We start from the raw sequence: 21,530 nt of genomic DNA, 5'->3' as shown, positions 1-21,530 counted from the left end.
CTATCAATATTTAATATCTTTGTACTTTCACACTATATATATATATGTGTGTGTGTATGTATATATATATATATATGTGTGTGTGTGTGTGTATATATATGTGTGTGTGTGTGTGTGTATGTATATATATATATATGTGTGTGTGTGTGTGTGTGTGTATGTGTGTGTGTGTGTATGATGTGTATGTATATATATATGTGTGTGTGTGTATATACATATGACACTGTCTGATTGAAGATATAATAACGTTGTTTTCACTTAAATGAGCCAGTAATAACATGTGTATTGTAAATTCTCCACGTTTATTATATACATTTTTTAGTCTATATCGTCAATCGTCATGATTGATTCTGGTGGGTTTGTTAATTTTATTACAATCACAATCATTGCATTAATCATCATGAATGCTTAACAAGTGGGTAATCAGACAACCATTTATTTTTTTCGACCCATTTTACCCCCCCTATAATTATTTTTTTTAAAAAAATAATCTTGTCCTGAGCTAAAATTTGGCTGTGCGACTGTGCATAAAGGTTATAAGAATAAATAAACTTATGTTAAAAATCCAAAATATTATTTTCCGTAATTTTAAGCTTTTGGGAAATTAGCTTTTAGCCTAAATTGGGATTAAAAAAATATATTTGATTTTGAAAACTATACCGTCAAATTATTACGTTTCTTAATCTTGTTCGACAGGTTTGATGTTTGGCGCTACAGCAAGAACAAGTGCTCCTTTATATTAATGGAAGTGAAACAAGACAAAGTTTAACTTTACTAAAAGTTTTTGATATCACAATTGGCCTATTTCAAAATATTGTATTATAAATTAAGATGTTTTTATTCAAAAAAATATATATCAACTCATCTGTGAACAAAAATATTATTTGTATTTTTTAAAAAAAATTCCTAATTATTATTATTTTGATGAGCATAAAACCCACTGCCGTTACCTTTTGATGTGTTACCATATATTAGATAATTCTAGTGAGTAATATAATAATATACATATCAAATAAGTCGATAAAAACTTAATTATTTGAGATAATATGATTAGTCGTTACTGGTGTTTATTTATGTATACGGCAAAAAACTGATAGGTTGAAAATGGGCTTGACAAGCTGGGCTCTATGCCCAAAATTAAGTATTTTTCCTATGTAATGTAACTACTACGCGCAAAATGTGAACCAAGAACAATGTGATCTTGGAGCCTGAACTTGCCGACAGACAAGGTTGAAAACAAATCAAATTTTGTTTCCAATCACACATTTTGACTTAAATGTATTCGGAATTGGGATCGAGTCACTCTCCTTTGTTGCGCTTATTATAACAAAAAACTTTGACCAAGACTATTCTTACTTGCCGTGCAAACATTTGTTTTGTATTGGTTCTTTGTATAAACAATAATACATGGACTGGCATAGAAATGAAAGAAGCGAGAAAAAAGGGAAAAGATCAGCCAATATCACATTTACCATTATTTTGTATGGAACTTTTATGGATGATTCAAGTTTCTGACCTGATGTTCACAAATTTTGTTGCCTGTAATTCGTTTTGATTCTTGCCTTTTGAATTATTGCATATACAACAGAAAAGCGCAGAGGTGAACTTGGTTATGTACTAGCTTTTAAACACAGGGGTAAAGACATTGTAACAAGAGCTGTAAAAATGGTGGCATCCAGCATTTTTAAGGAATGGCGGAATTGGAAAGGCTTCAAGCTATTGTGGATGTAGAGAATAAGGGGTCTCAAAGTGTGCTGGAAAATGCCGGATTTCCTAGGGAAGTTGTTCTGAGGATAAGGGGTCTCAAAGGGTGCTGGAAAATGCGGGATTTCCAAGGGAAGGTGTTCTGAGGAAGTATTTAACTATAAAGGGAAGATGTAGCGATATGGTGATTTTTAGCATTCTCTCTAGCGATTTAGTTTCTTGACTTGCCAGAGTCTGTGTTTCAATCCATATGCATAGTCATACACCCCTCGTATTCAATAAACTCCAAGTTAAAGTTTGAATACAATTACCTCGTATTTAGATTCTACAAAATCTTAAAAAAGAGAGAGAAAGTGCAGCTGACAATTTGAAATGAAAATCAGGAAACAACTTTGGGTGACCATGAAAGCGTGTAAAAACAAGAAAGCGTGCATGCCCTTATTCTATTCCAAAAACAAACTAAGGCTACTCTACTGGCCAACTTTATCTGCAGACAAGAAACTATAAACAAACATGTCTCTAATCTCACCTTTGTTAAATCCGTACTTCCTCAAAAAACCTTCCCTTGTAAAACCAACTTTTTCCAACACCCGCTGAGACCCTATATTCTCCTCCTCCACCAACGCCTCCAACCTTACTAAAAACGAAACTTTTCAAAAACACAGGGAATCGCCATTCTCATAGCTTCGGTCATAATTCCTTGTCCCCAATACTCGTATGCAATGGCAAACCCCACGTGGGCACGGTGTCGATCACTCCCGGACTCAGGCTTGATGGAGACATAGCCAATGGAACGATTGTCTATGCAAATGGATTGACGCCATGGATGTGAAATAGCAACTTCCTTGATATATCTCAAGGCTTCTTCTCTAGAGGTTATGGTGTCCCATCTCAAGTAATGTGTCACCTTACCATCACTCGCCCATTTGAGAAAGTCGTCAACATCAGAAAGGTCGAAGGGTCTAAGAGTCGTCCTCGAGGTATAATCCATGTTAACTCAATTCAACAGGATCCGAAAGGGATACAAGTCTGATACGGGGATGAGTTTAGTCAAGAGAGAATTGTATAAGTGACGAGATAATGCGGAGTTGTGGTCCAGAATGTTATATCGTACTATTAAGTCGAGAATCGGGGTTTTGAGTGGCTATATAGCAATAACAATGATTGAGCATAGGCAGCCAGCAGCCTCTCTTGACCAACCCAAAACTTGAAGTTAACAGTATAGGGGGAACCTATTTTCACCAAAGTATACATAAATCAGCGTCACAAGCTGGGGCCCCTCTTGCTACGCCGCTGGTTTATCATCCAACACCAATAACATGATTAAACTTCGCAAAAGAAACCAAACTTTATGAGGGAGAACCTTTTCAAGAGAATAATTACCCGATTTCTTGCTAAAGAGAGAGAGATTCGAGGGCCGCGTAAGTCAACTTTCTCTCGCAATTCATCGTGCAGGACAGCCCTGTACTAGTCATCCAAAATTGAACAAAAAAATAAAGCCTGTTAGCTTAAGCTTTCAAAGTTGATCCACAATTCATAAATGCGGGACCCAAGCGGTAGGGACACATAGCAATGAGCCACAGACAAGTCGGTTAAACTCTTTGTAAATACCAGCAAAAAGAATATTAAACTCGCAATTTGCATTGAGAACTTTCCCTGAATTTCAAGAAACAGAAGTCAACAAAATAACTCTACTTGTTCGTTAAGTTGGGAGTAATTTCAGTGTTACGTCACATTGTAATTCACGTCTACTTTCCCTCTTCTTTGCGACCAAGTAATCAACTTTCTGCAGGCTGACTCAAATCCCACTATTGATGAACACCACAATCCTATCAAAATTTACACATCCATTCAACCATCTACTATGACATAACAAGCAAAAAAAAAAAAAAAAGACGAAGAAGAGCATACCGATCTACCCTCTCGATTGAAATGGAAAGCAGCTCAAATTCCGTCATCTCACTCCGGCCACTGGATCCATATCTCGACGCCGACGCCTTCATGGAATGGTACTCCGACGAAAGAGTCAGCAAATTCTGCTCGTGGGACACCTTCACTTCCAAAGAAGCTGTCATTGATCACGTGATAAACACAGTAAACACCCACTCATGGCACAAGGCCATATGCATCTCGGACCGGCCCGTCGGGTCAATATCCGTGACGCCATTTCCTGGAGATAATGGACGCCGGGCCGAAATCGGGTACATGGTGGGTTCTGCCTACTGGGGAAAAGGGATCGCGAGTCAAGCGGTGAAAATGGCGGCGAACGCGGTGTTCGTGGAATGGGGCCACCTGGAGCGGCTGGAGGCGGTGGTGGACGTGGAAAACCCGGCGTCCCAGCGGGTTTTGGAGAAGGTCGGGTTTACGAGAGAAGGTGTTCTGAGGAAGTATTACACGCTTAAAGGAAGACCAAGAGATGCTGTCATGTTTAGCCTTTTGTCCACTGATCCCCAAGTCAACTACTTCATGGATACCTGAAATTTTTATGAATAATAATAATTATGCTTCATTGGAATTCTACTTCAGTTCAAAATATTTGAGATGCTGTTTACATATAAAATTTTGGAAATTAAATAAGAATAGTAGCATGCATTGAATTGTTGATTCGGAACACTAAAAAACACAAAAATCAAATGAAGAAGTTTGGTCTTTCTTGTTATGTATATTGGACGATGATGCCTTAAATCTCCAAAAATAGTAAAAATTATTCAGCAAGAAGATGGTTTTGAACACTATATTCTTAAGAAATTTTGTCTCGTGTTTTCGGAATTTAGTATTTTATCTCCGGATACAATAATTTCTCTTTTTGTATAGAAGGAAAAAGAACTTGACAATATGTTATGCAAGAATTTGATTCAAGTGATTTTTTGAAAAAAAAAAATGGTTTGATCTTCTCTATTTAATGTTTTTTTTTTTGAATGAATATTTTGATTCAGTTTTATGAATGTCTTATGGTCATAAAACTGATTTGAACCATCAAAAGACAATAATTGTATGAAAAGGTATCAAAAGTCTTGCTATATCTCTTCCATTTGCTTGTAGGATGTCTCGAGTTCCGGTTGGGTGTAAAGGTGATATTTACATTTCGGAAGCTTTACAAACATTCTAGGACACACAATATCAACTACTGATGGTGGATGTTATAAATTTTACGTGGACTGTTGCATAAACTTAAAAGATCTGAGTAGCTCCCAGATATTGGACCATAACTTTTGCATGATGATAGTCGACCCAAATATGCTTAATTTGGAAGTAGATTTGTACTTCTTGTATTATGTGTTGCGTTAGCTTTATTCAAATTTCTTGCTTTCTCAATGTAGCCACTGCCAGTCCTGTTCCAGATCCTGATACGCTTTCAAATCATCATTTTAAAGCTCGATTGTCGTTTGATTAATTGATAAGTATGTGATGCAAATTATCTAAAAAACCCGATTATACTTTATTTGTCAAATCCAGAGAAACCAAGTGGGAGTGGACCAAATTTATCACCTGCGTCATCTCTTCCAAGCCCTACAGGTACTCTATTTTCATGTCAATTTTCGGGGTTGCAGTGGCAACACAAAAAATTTAATAGGGAGTCAATTTATCCTACATTGGCAAAGTAAACTTTGAAAATATTGAAAGTATTTGCAAAATTGCAGTTCCAACTATTCCACAGCCCATAATAACACCTTATTTGGCACCAGAAAGCGACTTGGTTCCGACCCCCGACGCCACCAGGAATGTGACCAACTCTGATACCATCGGCCGCTGAGACGGCTCATAACATTCTCAGGTCTCTAACGGCCGCATCGATGGGAGCCTATTTCTGAAATTCTATTGAGTTGCTCAGGTTATTCATGTTAATTGTGAGAATGTAAATAATTCTTTGTACTGTAGATCCAGAATATATATCTTCTGAAATCCACCGTAAGATTGCAGGAAAATAAATTAGAAAATAGCAATTATAATACTACATGACTCCTATTAAATCAACCAAGGGAGAATCGAATCAGAGGAAGCAGAGCCGTTGGCAATCACTTTCAATGATTTTTGAATTTCGTGTTTTTTTTCATCCCTATCAACATTTCTGGCCTCTGGGTATAATAGTTTAATATCCAGGAGGAACGCCACGCTGGGGAATTTCTACATGATTAATACCAAGGCAATTGATTCAGACTTATATATTGTACGCTGACCTTTAAATAAAGTTTAATGAAGTTTCTATAGAACAGCTATGTATTAATAATGACAGTATCAAATGCATCATCAACGAGATTGATTTAGTTCAATCTAACTTGAGGACATTATCCTCAATGATAATCAAATAACCACAATTGCATTAAAAAAAATGCAGGGTCTACCGTCTACGAGAATGTGAACATTCAGACTCATCAGTAACAGTTCTTGGAAGCTTAACTTCATTCCCAGGGGACATCAGACGGCTGAAAATTGTTGTCAGCCTCATCCCACGAACTATTTTGCAACTGCTTACCATTTTCTTCCTCGTCCCATTGAACTTCAGAAGGATTCCCATTATCTGCATCATCCCATGGCGTATCAGACCATTGAAAATTGTCGACACAATCATAGCCAGAGTCGAGCTCTTGTGCCTTCTCCTTCCCAGTACACCCTTCCATGCTGAATTCCTCCCTTTCGGGTAGGAAACAACCCTTATAGGAGCCATTGTCCACACAGTACCACAAAAGCTTGTTCCAGTGCGGATCCTATCGTGTCACAGAAAAATACAGGCATTAGCATATATCAGAACAAACTTCTTAGGTAATGGTGCCTTGAATGTAAAATTAATTTCTTGTAGCAAATCTATCTAGAAAAGAATCAGAAACAAATATATGTCATGTTGGGAAGCAAGAATTACCTCTACTACAACTTCACTGTCTATACGTAACGCACTGGTTATCAAAATGTGGTGTTTCGACTATTGCACGATTTAAAAATGTTAAGTAACGTAGATAATATATTAGTTGTAACTTTTTTTAAAAGTTAACATGGTAGACATTTGATCCAACGAGAATAAAAAATAACAAACCACAACTAGTAAAATAGCAACGAGGACAATTTACTTTACCTTGCAAAGTATATGTGGATTCCCAATCACAACGAGCAAAGACCTTGCTCGGGTGATAGCAACATTGAACCTTCTCGAATTGCTCAAGAATCCCAAATAATGTATCCTGTCGAATTCATTATGTTTAACAGTTGAACGAACGGTAGATATAATAATAACTAGTCTCTCTTGTCCCTGAAACTGTTCTACACTACCAACTTTGATGTTTTCCCTTCCGAAACTTTGGAGTGCACTTCTTGTTTTAAGTACTTGCTGTCTGTAAGGAGTTATAACCCCAATGTCTTCCTCTTTCAGCCCTCGTGACTCTATTAAATCTTCTATTACATCAACTACCTTGCTCACTTCAGTTCTATTGAACCACGATGGATTGCTTCCTTCCCTTTCATCGCAACCTTGAATGCCGATAAAAAGTAAAGGAAAATCTTTATCCGGGACCAGGCCTTCCCACGAAAAAATGGAGCTTTCCTCTTTGCATGGCTTTAACTCCCCATCATAAAACAGTTGTGATGGAAGACGCAGTATTGCTGGATGCGTACGATAATTTCTAACCAATTTTGTCATATAATTATCATTTCCAGAATAATATAGCTCATAACCAAAAAGTCTTTCCAAATATGAAGTTCCAAGTCCATAGCTTTCAGCATCTCGAGAAAAAATAACAGGACCTAGCTGCATAGGATCCCCAGCAAGAACAACAACAGTACCTTTTGAATAAAGTTGGGAGAGAGGAACCATAGACTCAGGCTCGGAAGCTTGCCCTGCTTCATCCAAGAAAATATAAGAGAAATGACCTCTTCTGATTCCTTCTGCGTAGAGAAGAGAGGCACTTGTATATGTTGATATTATGATCCTATGCTTCATTAGGTCAGAATATGAAGGACACTTGAATAAGAAATCTTCGACATAGCAAAATTCGATATGGCCAGGATTGACATCATCGAAAGGACGAGTGAATGCATTGAGACGAAATATTTCTCTTCTATCAATATTCATTGTTTTTTTACTGATAAGCCTCTCCAATATATGGTCAGCTGCACTATTTGAAGGTGCACATACAAGAATTCGAGCATTTCTTTGTCCAACGTAAATCTGGAGGATAGCTTCAACGAGTGTCATTGTTTTTCCAGTTCCTGGGGGGCCATGAATCACATATGGTGACCCTCCTTTGGAAGCAAGGATCATCTTGATTGCACTCAGTTGCTCCTCATTTAGAGCACATGATATTGGCTCAAATGGTTTGGGTTGTATGAGCTCCAGTTTGGATGATCGAAGTGGGAAAAGGAAATTTTTGTCCAGAAGCTCGGCAGCTTCAATGGCCTGATACAACCTTCTCATAGCCGTGCGGTTATAGGAGAACTGTACGTTATAAAGTTGACTCTCTCTGTGATTTTTGTGAAATTTTTGGTCAAACTTCAAGTATATTTCTTCAGCCTCCACGTGGTGAATGTAGCCCTGTAATAACCGAGAATTTCATCTTCCAAGGAAAACTCACTGATTACACTAGGAGACTTTGAAGTCTTTATATTAAAGAAGTGGAAGTTTTTGGAACACACCACAAGTCAGAGACCACGTGACATGATTTTGAATGATCGCACGCTTCTAATGAATAATGGTTACGATTAGTTAACCTCTTCCTCTGATATATAACTATTTTCAAGGAATTTGCAATATTACAAGTCTAAGCAGACATTAATCCAGAAAGGACATCATCGCTAAAGTATGAAGCAGCGTTGAGTGAGTCGCATAATTTCAGAATAATAAGAGAAGATGTTAAACAGCCAACATGGGTTTAAGTTTCAGAAGAAAACACACGTACTGTCCTTAATTCTACACCAAGCACACAAAAACCAGTAACAGATCTATAATCTGGCAAAAGCATAAATGTCTCTTCAGAGGTTTAAGTGGAGGATGATTCAAATGTGTATGCTTGGAATTTACGTGCATTTTTTCACGTAAGTTGCTGATATTCTAAAAATTCCAAACTCAAGTTCTGAAGCCAGTGCTGCGTTTTATTTTTCTCGCATTTGCAGTGAGAAGAATTTGGAGGCACGGCATGGTGATCAAATCAACAAGATTTGTATTGGGTTGTAGCATCAGAAATTCAAAGATCATAATATATCCTAGCTTAAGAGAAGTGATTCTAAATTAAGAAAATGTTTTCAAGACTATTCAATAGCAATTATTCTGAAGCCACTGAATAGGAATATAATGTTGGTAACTTTTTATTGTATTGCTCAATGATGACTGCTGTGCCGTATCAATGAATCTCCATTTCGCAAAATTAACTCTCTGCATTCTGAAACAAACCTGATAAGGAACATTTTCAGGGGCATCCTCAGATGCAATATTGGCATATATGTAATCCCCGGTAACAAGTGATGGACGCCTCTCAGCCAATCCTGGGACCTGAAGAGACAAGAACTGCTTTTTCTTGATCTTCATAATGACAGACTCCATGTCATATGTGCGCATGTCGGCCTGAAGTAAATAAACAACTTTCACAGATGATATGGGCATTGCATCACTTAGGATGAACGATACAAATGTAAGAAGAGACCTATATTGTATATCAAATGGGCACAAACCTCCAGTTTTATCTCTTCCATAGCAATCAAAGTCTTGAAATATGAACCATAGTTTGTCTTAGTAAGGCCCGCACCAACTGCGGCAGGAATCTGTTGGTTTAATACCATATCCCGGATATTTGCAGGAATTGGATAATTTCGTAGCCGGTTATTATGTGAACGATTTGAACCCTTGGAAGGGCGACGTCCCACAATAAAAGAAACATTTGAAGCGTGAACATCAACAATGATTTGTTTCTTATTCCTTGTTCGGGAAAATGGTTTAGCAGAAGACAGAGACTGAGAGATCTTGTCTTCTGCCAGCAAGAAAACTAATCTTTCTATCGTCTCATCGCCGATACTGAAGTGCACAGCTGTTGTATGTACCCCAATTTCCTTAGGTTTGCAAGACAACCAGACAGTCAGAGTCTGACCAGGACTCAGCACTCTGTCATCCAAGGAAAATGATTCCATGAAATCTTGGATATATTGCAAATCAGAATTGACATTTGGAGGCTCCATCAAGGAAATTGTAAATGAATTCTCGGGTTTGGAGTCATATATACTGACTGACCACAGATCTAAGGGTTCCACCCCGATGTTTTTTATGGTCACGGAATCAAACACAGTTTCTCCCACAACTCCTGACTGAGGTTTTCCTTGAACCAATGGGAATGGGACAGAAATATTGAAGATTGAGCTCTCATTGGAAGGGTTATAGCTACAAATCGATCTGCAATTTTCAAAATCAATGAATCCAATGTCCCCTTTATCTCCAATGACCGAGTATTCATCATCAGATTTATCACAAACTGAACTCATTGATGACTATAAAAAACCTGCAAATAATCTGAAACATTCAGTTACACAACCATGCAAATCCCTCTTTGTCGTCTTGAAGAAGACAGGGACAAGATTTTAGCATTACAACAGATGAATGCAGTTAACCAAAAGGCAACGAGGACCACAAAAATCATTCCATGAATTAAGACAACAATCTAACAAACAGACACTACGAATGGTTATTTTAGGTAGCATCAATTTTTTTATGCAACTTCAAATATATGATCCGACAGAAAAGTATTCATAAATTGATAAATTTTGATCACAAGTGAAACTCATTTAATTATCATGTCACTTTCATTAACTTTTATAACGATATAAGAAAATTAGAGATACTAATTACTAAGGCACGTGTTGTGGGCTCTCTTTCAAGTTTTTAATTTTTCTGATGTAACTAGATATCAGAAAGTCCAAAGGCTTAATGAGGGCAACAAAGAGTCGGCAGAAATCAACGATTCGTGGACTATCTTTCAAGTCTTACAAGCATATAACAGTATCACACTATCACACAAATATCCAAGACAGTACGCAATGTCCAAGAATGGAGAATTCTTATTTTTATTGTTCTAGCTGACTATCATGCCATATTATCTTATCAGTACCTGATAAGAAATCATGATACTGACCTGATGCAGAAATGTGGATATGCTATGTCTGAGCATCAGTGGATAAGAATCAATTTCATAAAATGAAAGGGAAGGATGGAAGAATTTACTTTATTACCATCTCGAAAGATCAATTCCGCGGCAAATGGAGTAATATGCGTGTAATTCTCGAAGATACGCAATTAAACTCCCAGTCATGCAAGGAAAATTGAGTAAATTTAGAAAATAAAAATGATGATGTTCGGTGGGCCTTATACAACATTTTAAGATGAGAATTCACGAAGTTTGAAAGACATGTGAATTATTAACCATCTTTTACCGTATCTTAAGCCAGTTAAGATTCAGAATCGTCAATACTAATCGAATGATCATCCTTCAATAGGAGTATACAGCCAAAAAAAAAACAAGTTAATAGAACATAGAACATAAGTTGAAATAACCAATCAACTGACCTAAAGTTCTCTCTCATAAAATTGCAATTACACGACATACTTCAGACAAATGCAACCAAATCCAAATTTACTTGAAAGAGAACCAAAATCTTATCCATAATTCAACTCTGAGGTATTCTCAAATCACAAACAAAAATCTTCAACGCTGCATGCAACAATATAAATCTATACCACCAAAATATCGGCTCCTCAAAATGATTATTTATTCATCCATCAAAAACTTCACCAAAGAATTAATTAAAGAAACACTACCAAATCAAATGTATATAAATTAACTAAACAAATCGAATGCAGACAACCAAAAAACATAAAATAAAAAACGTAACCCCAAGAACTAGTACCCAAAAAAAAAACTAAGAACCATACCTTCTATTCCGTGAGCACGAAAATCACTGCGGATTAAAAGAAAACTTGAGCGGCCTGCAAAACGATAAGCTGATTAGCAGAAATCCAGTGAACGGTGGATGATTAGATATTTAAAAAATGTCGGCTTTATTGAAAACAACAGGCAAAAAAGTAGTAAATGTGTACACTGAAAAGAAAACAACGAAAGAGGAAGGGAACAAGCCAAATTAATGCAAATGGTGAAAAGGGTTGGAGGATTAGATACCAAATTTACGACTTTCGGGGGGAAAAATGAAGCCTTTCAGAGATCGAAAGGTTTCTCCATCGGAAAGACGACGGAGAAGCTGAAACTGAGAATTGGAAGGTGGATTCTCCCGTGTACTGGGCTCCACAGTCTGACTCTGTCCTAGGTCGCCTTATGTGTTAATTTAAGTTTTTATATAATAATAAAAAGTTTGATTAAATTAATTAAAGGTGAAATTGGTGAAAAATCCTCAATCAAAACATTTTGTTGGTTCATTTTTTACTCCATAAAATTGTGGTATTATGTCATACAAAATGTGATATACTTCATGTGAAAATGTAGTATTAAAAAAGTACTCAAAAACTGAACACAAAAAAATCAATGATAGAAGACTGAAGACCAATTTCCCGACGATAAAGTGATCATTTAATCATAATTAAAAAATGAAAAGATTTTTAAAAAAGGGAAATGCATTTACGTGTTGATTTTATGTATACAATAAATAAAATGTTCATTAAATTAATTCATACAATGAACTTATCATCAATCCTCGTTAAAATAATGAATATTTGAAAGGGAAATTGAATTCGGTGGTACCACCTTTTACTTGTTTAGCAGTTCTATCATTTAATCTAATTAATTATATTTCATAAAAAAAAAAAAAATTAAAAATCTGTATTCATCGCATGCAAAAGACATCGATGAACTAACTATATACATTAATATATAAACACGAGTTTTGAAAACAATCATGTCAAGATCTTACCTAAACATAAAAAAGCCTTGCATCAAGTTTTGGTAGTGACCATTCTTAAAAAGAACAAAAATTAATGGCATTTCTTGAAATTTTTAAAAGAAACATGAAGATGAAGTTTCAAATATTGTCCGCGACTCCACGCAAACACTCTGGCGTGCGCATTTGACTAGAACCTACTCAAATGAAATCTTCCTGTGAAGGGCTTAGCTGGTTAATTCCCTGGAACCCAAGCTTTCGGCATATTACAAATCAAACCCAAAAGGAGTTCCAGTATGCTAAGAATCCATCAGCAAATTCAGTTGATAAATGAAGATAAGAGTTTCAGAAACCCTTGTAAACCCTAAAGATGAAGCAACGGGGGCATCCTTGATAGAGTTGCGCCATGCATATTCTCTCGCCCCATCCTTGTCTACAATTTTGATCACAAAATTCGGTGGTGCAACAACCAGCCTGGTACGTATTTCTAATATGCACTTATCTACTAAACCAATGGCTTCTTCCACAGTCATGTCTCTTCGGTAGTGCCTATCCATTGTGGAAACAGCGAAGTACGCTCCATAGCCAAAAGCAGCTTTATCAAGATGTAATCAAGGAAGTACAGGAACGGGCCTTTCTCTTTGTCATAACCGGCAAGTATAATATTCACCATGTATGGATTCTGGAGAGTTAAAAACCAGGTATATTAGAGGACAAAGGTATGCAGGTAAGAAGCATAGTGATAGAAACTATAAACTACTCAATTTGATACATCTTTGACTAACTAGAAAGATCTTAAAGGTCTTCCCAAGTTTCTATTGTTCCAATACCCATTGACCCGTGAAATGGGGAAATTCCAGAGTACACAACATCACTAACCAGTGAATGTTACTAATGTATCAAGCACCATCCATAGACAACGGATTTGATATATTTACAATTGTGTTAAAGAGATGCCTTGCCCAAGTCTCTGAGCATACAGAAACTACATGTCATGTTAGGAGGCAAAAATGACAACTCCAAATACAACAGAAGCGTTTGATAGAGGTTATCAGCTAGACTTTCGGCTAAAACAGATGCAGTGACACCAAAAAAATGAAAAATACTTTCCCACAAGAGGGAAAATAGGAAACAAAGTATTCTTCGTGTATGAGGATATGCTTAGGTTGATTAACTTTGCGCGTTCGGATTCTAGTCTTTCAGGGCTAAGTGTGGCAACTGAAAACCCGAACTTGAGGTACGGGTTGTGAATTGCGATGACATCAAGATTTTCGGAGAAGCAGTGACACCATTAAGGTAGGCGGTAGCAAACAACGATCTTCATATAATGTATATACTGAATAAGACTAAGATTCTATACATTTGTTTCAAGTAAAGTAGAAGAAAAAATATAGATTAGCTAGTTAGACATAGTAGTTCAGTAAGAGAATTTGGTCACTCTTATAATTCAATTTTAGGAAAAAAATTTATCAACTAGCTTTTTAGTATTCTCCAACTATATTTTTAAACCCAACATTAAGAAAACAGTAAAGTGAAAAAGAACAAATCATTTGCCATTCAGAAACATCTAAAGAAAACAGCCTACCTTTCTCAAGGCTGTGGCGAGCTCGCTTCTGGTGAAATTTGCAGCGGCTGCAGTGGTCAGAGGCATGGCATTACGAAATTGGTACAGGGCCACATTCTTCTGTTTGTACTCAATAAACTAAGCCCTAACACATCAATCCACAAAAAACTTAACTCACCACTTAGCTAAAGCCGACAACTCATTGAATCGTGCAAAACATGTCAATTAGGAAAGCATTTTATTACAATGGAAGCATACATTATCAACCGGGATTCGTAGATAATGTAATCTTTGATGGATTGAACTGTATTACCAAATCTTAATCCTTAATTCTTTATTATAATTGATCTCCATAAGAATTTCTATCGATCCTAATAAAATGGCATAAAATTTTGGAACGAAAACTCCATATCCGTAGTTAGCGAAGCCTATTTTTTAGAATGACAGTTTCCTTGAAATGCAATTACTATTAATAAGATTGTGTCTAGCTAAGAAGTCTAGATCAAAGAATGAAAGTTATGAAAGAATTTTACTAAATAGTGAGCTTGTAGGGGTCCACCTAAAGATAGAACTAAGTAATCTTGTCTATCACTTAAGATAATACTTCATTGAGTTTTTTGCGAGCCTTCACAAAGATTAAATAGGGAAGCAATCTGTAAACCATAAAGAGTCAATCTTGTTCAGCAAGACATTTATCCAACGATGGAGAAAGCTCATAATTCAGTTGCTCCAGCAAGTCCCTGATCAAGGAACTCTCGCTTCAAAGAAATAGCTCCTACGAACTCCAGACAATAAACCCAATCCCCAATGGTCAACAACAAATACATCAACCACAATAATGATCTTGCTTATCACTTGAGATAATATTTGAATGTGGTACTTCGAAGAGCTTGGAGCGAGCTTCTGAAACTCTCTTTTGTGTGAAAAATCTCTCGCAACAAAAGGTACGAACAGACGAGGCTTTGCCTGTTGAGAATAATTGTGCTAATATAGCACATGGTACTTGAATCGTGATAACATTGTACAAATTCGTAAGAGTATAATCAGAAATAGAAAAAATTCAAATTAAATATATGTTAAAATTCTAAGCTTGATTCTTAAACCCCTAGTAAACACAACAATAAAACAAACCCATGTACTAAACATCAAATCAAACAAAAGTCACAAACTACAAGCATTTCACGCGCTTCATTTCAAATGCAGTAGATTACCCAATAAATAAAATAAATCATCAACCAAATAAAAAAGGGATTTCACCAGTCGCCCGTTTCCCCGGATGCTCCCATGATCTTGTGAGAATCTAAGACCATGATTCTATCCTCGTTGGTCTTGTGCACAAGAATGCTGTTAACCGCAGGTGTGTCCGCCGCGACTATAGCAAATCTTTACCCACTAGACCAAAAACTGACTCATATTTAGATTGAAGACTCGGCTACGGATCAGATTCCTATCCGGTTTGCTTTTTATTCACACCACCTCGGTTTTCAGCTGCTTTGTTTTTCTGCTATGCTGGACTTCGAGTTTCGGTAAGAAGGGGTCAGGGGCCTTAGAGAACAAGAAGGCTAAAGCGTGTTAGCAAAGAAAAGTCGCACTGCTTCTGACTTCATTTTAGAGTATATTTTTCTTATAAAAATATCGTAGCTTGTGTGTGACGGCTTGCATGTCAATTTTGTATAACAAAAGTATGAATTAATTCATGAAAAACATTCCTAGAGTTTGTAAATTTTCTTTATGGTGACATGTATGTAATATAAATTTTTTTTCGTATTGTATCATATTGTGACAATGATTTTACATACATCCAAGAAAATAAGATTTAAAATTTTATTTTTGTAAGCAATAAAATAACACCTGAGATCAAAATTTATCATACAAGTTTCAATCTTTATTTATCCACTACCCTTTCACGCAACAACAGTTTCTCCCCTCTAATCTCTCAGTTTCCCCATTTTCCCCTCAATTGAAAGCGTATCTTTCCTATATTTGAAGAAAGACGACAACCAAACTCACTCCCAAAATTGTAATCGCTTACGTCACCACCCCACCACAGCCACACCTTCTCCACCTCTCTAGCAATATATCATCGCTTGGAAGCCGTCAAGGTCACCAAGAATTATGTTAACCCAACATACATCAAATAATGATACTAGACTCTGATTTTTATTCATAATATGTAGAGTATAATTAAAGAGGCTTGCTACATTTGTATATAAGGAGGCTCTTTGTAACCTTATTGACATTAGAAAAAAGAATAATATTACGGTGTATACACGTAACGTATGTGTCCCGTTTGCTAGTAGCAATGGCTTTGGGAATTACCAAATTAAGTAGCAAGATGTTCTTATAAAATATGCTGACTCAACCAACCTCAATTAAAAAAATGTTTGAATCAACTGTCATATGATAATATTATTATTAACAAATTATAGCGTGAGCTCGGACTGCTGCATGCATGTGAGTGTGTGAGTGTGTGTGTGTGTGTGTGTGTGTGTGAGACAACCAAGAACACAACTTTTCAGTAAAAATCATTAGCAGGAAACATCGAGCACAAGGCCCTCTTTACAGAATTAAATATTGTGCTTTCTGTCACGTTAGCAATGAGTGTTACATCAGATTCTCACTTCTTTTCTTCGCTTGAAAACAAAAGTTGAAAAGGGGCATCATTATTTTGACCATATACATTTCTCCCCTGGTCAAGAATATTTACCCTAACAAACAAAGAATCGTCAGACATTAACAAGATGAAGCAAACAAGATTCTTGTATTCCCACCTTCTCTGTTACTCACCTATGGCCTTAACACAAAACAGACTCATGCCTTAGTACCTATGTTGAAGAAGGCGATCGATCACACCTCGTAATGGAGGCTCAAATAATTAAACGGTACTTAGAGATGGCATGTATTGGGAAATTGTGAATCTTGAAATTTAAAGATTCGATGTTGGAAGAACGTAATCAGTTAAGGAGTAAGCGTTAATCATGTCACACCGTGTCAAGTTTGCCTTGGGAGAGTAGCATATGCACGTCTGATCAAAGGAAAAGGAAGAAAATTAGACTAAAATCATAAGCATGCTGCAGGATGTATAAAAATTAAGGACAGAATTGCCTTTATCGGTTAGTGAGAGGAGATGTCCTTATCAATTGTCAGATTGGTGTTTCTCAGTAGCATCTGGCGACCTGCAAAAAGGGACCAATTATACAAGAGATATAGAAAGAAAACATTAAAAACTCAAGGGATAAGACAACTGGATGCATCACTAGACAAAATCTGGGAGACGGTACGAAAAGGGATTGTAAACAAGGCATATATGCTATACACGAATCATAGGTGGAGCGGAGCATGACATGTTCAGAATTAATTGTTTGTTGATATACCAAAAAACAATAGCTGATAAAAAGGGAGCAACTCAATGGCGTACCCATGTAAGAGTTCCTTCAAAAGAAAGAGAGTTCTGTAAAACCATGTGAATATGGTAACATTTCCTCCACCTCAATTCTGGAGGTCGAACGACTCATGCTTTTCCTCAACCGGCTGGGAACAGATTCGACTTCGGCCCAAAACACACTGGAGACTGGTCTATGATCCGAAAACCTACATTCCCCACGAACATATGATAATTGTTGAAGACCAGTACCATACCATAAAATCCGGTCACACCTTTAGATACAGAAAGATATAAATCAGCTCCAGCTAGATATAGACCAAAGCATCTTCAATTAACTAAATCATATTAGAGATATTTACCATGCGGGTGTCCTTCGTTTCTCCTTTGGATGCATATCATCACCTGCATATCTGTCTGAATTATGCGAATATTTGTATGTTGGTGGAAAATATATCTTCCCTTCTTTCCAGCCATCAAACACTCGACCTTGTCTATGCTCAATCCGCAGCTACCAAGAAAATAAAGCATAGTTAAATATCGGCAGATGACAAACAAAATCAAGCCAAATAATTTCAAGAAACTGAACAGATCTGTCCTCAGTCAGAGTAAGATGTCATACTTGGTCCTTTTCTAATAAGGCTCTCCAATTTTGCATTTCAATGAGTGCTTTAGCAGACCGGTATGGCAGTGCTATACGATAGTTCAGATCTCCCAGCCAGATAGTTCGACTACATCAAAAATTAGTTATCATTAAAAAGGCCTTGTAAACCAATGATAAGCACAAGAATAGTTGAACAAATCTTTTCCCTTTTGACTATGCTCAAAGGCACTCGATAGCAAGAAAATATACCTGATTTATCAGATTAAATTTTTTTTAAAAAAAATCACCTCCTTAAAACAAACCAGATGTTTAAGATCTTACTCATGTCCAAGGATTGTCTCTGGGGATTTCTCATCATTGATGCAGTTAACTCGTGGGAATCTTGTTTTTCTTAAGATCTCTATGACATCGGCATTTCGTCGTAGTTCATCACCTTCCTTCTGACCAGATGTCAAATGGCTGCATACGAAACAAAGGCTGGTCTGATGCAGCAACATGCTGATTGAAATGGATCCCTGCCATAAAAGAATAATACTGCCCCTTGGTTAATTATTTTAAATTGCCTAAATACAAGCAAAAAACAACAATATTAACACACACGACTACCTTATTGCCAAGGTAACCCATCAATCCTCGACCAACACAAGAAACCTTTATGTTCCGAACAAATTCTCTCAACTCACTTCGAACCCAAACAGTAAGAAAAACGCCGACCATTTGCTTGCTTGCCACCAAAGAGTATCTAGAGCATTCGGGCATCATAGCTGCATCTTCTGCCTGATTAGCACTTAACGACATTGGAGAATACAACACCGTACTAGGTGAATCCCCCGGCAAATAATCCTCATCAGACCCCAGTCTCGAGAAATCACTAGGCCTCTGACCCCAAGAATAGTCACTAGGCCGCCGACTTGAAGAATAGTCACTTGGTCGATGACCAGAGGAATAGTCACTCGGGCGACAATCACTTGGCCGCTGACTGGAAGAACAGTCACTTGGCCTATAACCCCATCTCATATTTGGGACAAAGTCACTGTGTCTATGTCCAAAAATTGTTCTTTCACAAACACTGAATCGCCTGTTGAGGCAAGTTTGTGGTGTAGAAGAGTCAATTTCAATTCCCATTCGTTGTGGAGTCTGGAAAGATCGGCGATGAAGGAAGGCCGAGGCTTTGTGCCTGGCTGACCCCTCGAAATCTTCATTCCACTCAGCAATCGGCTCAGGGACAGGTGACGGTGTATAGCACCCACTTCCTCCACTAGTTCCAGGAGCATTATTTAGTGTTCTTTTGATAAGAGTAAGCCACTTTTTGGCAGGTCCATTGTCTTCCGCACCAAGGATGTTACTAGCGTTCAAAGGGACTATTTCTTGAAATCTATAAGATTAACACAATTTTTTTTTTAAAAAAAGTGGCAGTCGTTTATATTTGTACTCACGAATTGAGATCATACCCGAGTACATAAATTTCAGCAGGTGGTGCAGAATGTAGCCAATTATCTAAGTTCATATTGCTTGGCGGCGATTTTCCTCCCACATTCCACGTTGATGTAAAGACGCTGAAATAAGAAATCAGAAAACGGAAGAACGTCAACAAGGGCTATATACTCGGGAAATGAGCATAACTATTTTGATGAAACAAACCTATAGTTCTGGATATTTATAATCTGAGGGTGATCAAGATAGCCTCTCCCCCGCCTGGAACAAGACCGTGAATGGGAAAGGGAATGCTCCACATTTTTTGTTGATTTTTCTGCATTCAAAATCAATGTCAACATCAAACAGAAACAGTCAAATGTGTAAACATAGGAATCAAAATTGATCATGAACATCGCGTGTCAAATTATATTTTCAAACCTTTGTCATTGTGAACTCATAGTTGAGAGATATGATGCTGTAAACCAGTTTTACCTTTCTCGATTGCGGATTGTCCCCTTTCAGAGAACATACTCCTCCGTTCACCATTTCCACCTAGTCAAGAAAATATCGTTATTAAAACCCCACTGCTAAATACAAACCTCGGTTGACCTCACATGATTCAAATCTTGCTCATAAACGGTCAAGTGGTAAAAACTCCGAACTTTTAATTTTATGAAGAAAGCAAAGAAATAAGACCAGTATGTATATCATAAATAAATTAAACTTAACTTAAAACTATTGTAAATTTAGTTAATGGTGAAGTAGAAGACAAACCCGTGAAGACAAAACAAGAGAATGAAAAAAAAATTAACCAACCTAAAAAGGTATAATGTTAAAGTTTAACCCGGTTTAATCTCGAAATAAAAATCAAGGCAGGCTCCAAAATACTAAATTAAATGGAAAGCGCCACTCTAACTCAACAAAGATGACTACTCGCCTCTATAAACAGCTTCATCATCTTGATATTCCCCGCTTTTGCACTTGATATTGAACCATTTTCTAATCAATTTCTTTGACCATGAGAGCTTCACGTAACACCCAAAGAAATAATCAATTCAGCAAACCAAAAAAAAAACAAGATTGATTTGGGCATTAAATTTCATTTAAAAAATATTAAAAAAAATATACGGGGGAAACTAAAAACCTTGTTTTTCTTTGAATCCTCATCCTTCATTGTTGCGCCTATTTCTGATATTTGCTCAGAGAAATCCCAGATATCAAAAGGAAAATGGGCCCTTAAAAATTATCTACTTTCCGCCAGAAAGAAATGAAGATTGCAAATGGGGACTTCACAATTTTCAAGCACATTGAATTCTAAGAACCTGGCCATGCATCCATGAATCAAGATTCAATTTTTTCCAAGAGTCGTCACTCCAATGTTCATTCTAACAGCCTTTACAGGCACTATATTTGACAAATATATAGTAATAATTCACACTTAAATAACAGAGAAAATGAGACAAGGACCAACTTAGGAACAAAACAAGGCAATTACGAGAGAGAGAGAGAGAGAGTGAGTGAGTGACGGAGAATGAATTTAGAGGGGCCTTTTTCCTCAATCTACACTGCTTCCTTCTCAGTAGCAAAATAGTAACAGCAATGCATCGAATTTGAGCTGAATCAATAAAGGGAACAATGCAGCACTCTCTCACACGCACAAAAGCGTGTTTTTTGTGCTTTGTTTTTTTAACCCCATAGCCCCTGGGAGACCCAGCATGATTAGAGAGAAACCAACGACTAGCTCAGTGACACATTTGCAAACAAATTTTAAGGTTATGAATATGAATGGTTTTTCTTCCGTTGTTCTTCTAAAGATTGCAACTTTCCTCTCTCGCGTCGAATATTTCAAGAAAGTTACAATCAATTTACAAGTTCTATTGTGACTAAAATAGTTGCATTTTTAAACCTGATTTCATAAGCTCATAATTTCACATTCCTTGGTAAAAATTAATCGTAGGTGAGACATGTACAACGAAACTTGTATAACTATTTTCACTATCAAAAAA

General features: G+C 36.8%; 3 protein-coding genes and 2 pseudogenes across 8 annotated transcripts; 1 reads left to right on the top strand and 4 right to left on the bottom strand.

Moving 5' to 3' along the window:
* Window positions 1-1,994: 1,994 nt before the first annotated feature.
* Window positions 1,995-3,744, bottom strand: LOC140813033 (uncharacterized; annotated as a pseudogene).
* LOC140813032 (uncharacterized) lies at window positions 3,637-5,139 on the top strand. Its single transcript, XM_073171444.1, has one exon. The coding sequence runs from the start codon at window positions 3,637-3,639 to the stop codon at window positions 4,180-4,182; it is 546 nt and encodes a 181-aa protein (XP_073027545.1). The 3' UTR covers window positions 4,183-5,139.
* A 540-nt stretch (window positions 5,140-5,679) lies between these two features.
* LOC140813031 (probable RNA helicase SDE3) lies at window positions 5,680-11,998 on the bottom strand. 5 transcript variants are annotated; one of them, XR_012113815.1, is made up of 6 exons: window positions 11,603-11,996; window positions 9,358-10,175; window positions 9,080-9,250; window positions 6,773-8,224; window positions 6,048-6,410; window positions 5,680-5,829 (listed from the first exon to the last, which is right to left on the bottom strand). XR_012113815.1 is itself a non-coding variant. In XM_073171441.1 (6 exons), exons 3-6 carry the CDS (start codon window positions 10,156-10,158, stop codon window positions 6,105-6,107), a joined length of 2,730 nt encoding a protein of 909 aa, XP_073027542.1. In that variant the 5' UTR covers window positions 10,159-10,175; window positions 11,603-11,656; window positions 11,847-11,998; the 3' UTR covers window positions 5,853-6,104. The 5 variants fall into 5 exon arrangements, 4 of the variants coding, with proteins under 4 accessions (XP_073027542.1, XP_073027543.1, XP_073027541.1 ...); XM_073171441.1 differs by lacking the exon at window positions 5,680-5,829 and having other exon boundaries at window positions 5,853-6,410; window positions 11,603-11,656; window positions 11,847-11,998; XM_073171442.1 differs by lacking the exon at window positions 5,680-5,829 and having other exon boundaries at window positions 5,853-6,410; window positions 11,603-11,656; window positions 11,768-11,996.
* Window positions 11,999-12,633: 635 nt separating this feature from the next.
* LOC140811317 (proteasome subunit beta type-2-A-like) lies at window positions 12,634-15,729 on the bottom strand (annotated as a pseudogene).
* A 912-nt stretch (window positions 15,730-16,641) lies between these two features.
* On the bottom strand, window positions 16,642-21,292 carry LOC140812557 (type IV inositol polyphosphate 5-phosphatase 7-like). Of its 2 annotated transcripts, XR_012113694.1 has the most exons (12): window positions 20,669-21,292; window positions 20,462-20,549; window positions 20,017-20,076; window positions 19,750-19,858; window positions 19,560-19,664; window positions 18,715-19,483; window positions 18,430-18,623; window positions 18,127-18,235; window positions 17,867-18,015; window positions 17,541-17,779; window positions 17,228-17,298; window positions 16,642-17,147 (listed from the first exon to the last, which is right to left on the bottom strand). XR_012113694.1 is itself a non-coding variant. In XM_073170850.1 (11 exons), the coding sequence occupies exons 1-10, from the start codon at window positions 20,696-20,698 to the stop codon at window positions 17,557-17,559; spliced, it is 1,836 nt and encodes a 611-aa protein (XP_073026951.1). In that variant the 5' UTR covers window positions 20,699-21,292; the 3' UTR covers window positions 16,642-17,298; window positions 17,541-17,556. The 2 variants fall into 2 exon arrangements, 1 of the variants encoding a protein (XP_073026951.1); XM_073170850.1 differs by having other exon boundaries at window positions 16,642-17,298.
* Window positions 21,293-21,530: the final 238 nt, after the last annotated feature.

Source organism: Primulina eburnea, chromosome 14 (assembly GCF_022965805.1).
Source record: "Primulina eburnea isolate SZY01 chromosome 14, ASM2296580v1, whole genome shotgun sequence".
NCBI lineage: Eukaryota > Viridiplantae > Streptophyta > Magnoliopsida > Lamiales > Gesneriaceae > Primulina > Primulina eburnea.
This window is presented reverse-complemented; position numbering and strand designations above follow the sequence as displayed.

Coding starts and splice junctions, on each gene's coding strand:
- LOC140813032 (XM_073171444.1), top strand. CDS start 3,637: ATGGAAAGCAGCTCAAATTCCGTCATCTCACTCCGGCCACTGGATCCA.
- LOC140813031 (XM_073171441.1), bottom strand. CDS start 10,158: ATGAGTTCAGTTTGTGATAAATCTGATGATGAATACTCGGTCATTGGA. Junction 8,225..9,079: donor CTGAAAATGTTCCTTATCAG/GTTTGTTTCAGA, acceptor CGGTTATTACAG/GGCTACATTCACCACGTGGA. Junction 6,411..6,772: donor ATCCACATATACTTTGCAAG/GTAAAGTAAATT, acceptor GTGACACGATAG/GATCCGCACTGGAACAAGCT.
- LOC140812557 (XM_073170850.1), bottom strand. CDS start 20,698: ATGAAGGATGAGGATTCAAAGAAAAACAAG. Junction 19,665..19,749: donor ATAAATATCCAGAACTATAG/GTTTGTTTCATC, acceptor TTCTTATTTCAG/CGTCTTTACATCAACGTGGA. Junction 18,624..18,714: donor TGGGTTACCTTGGCAATAAG/GTAGTCGTGTGT, acceptor CTTTTATGGCAG/GGATCCATTTCAATCAGCAT.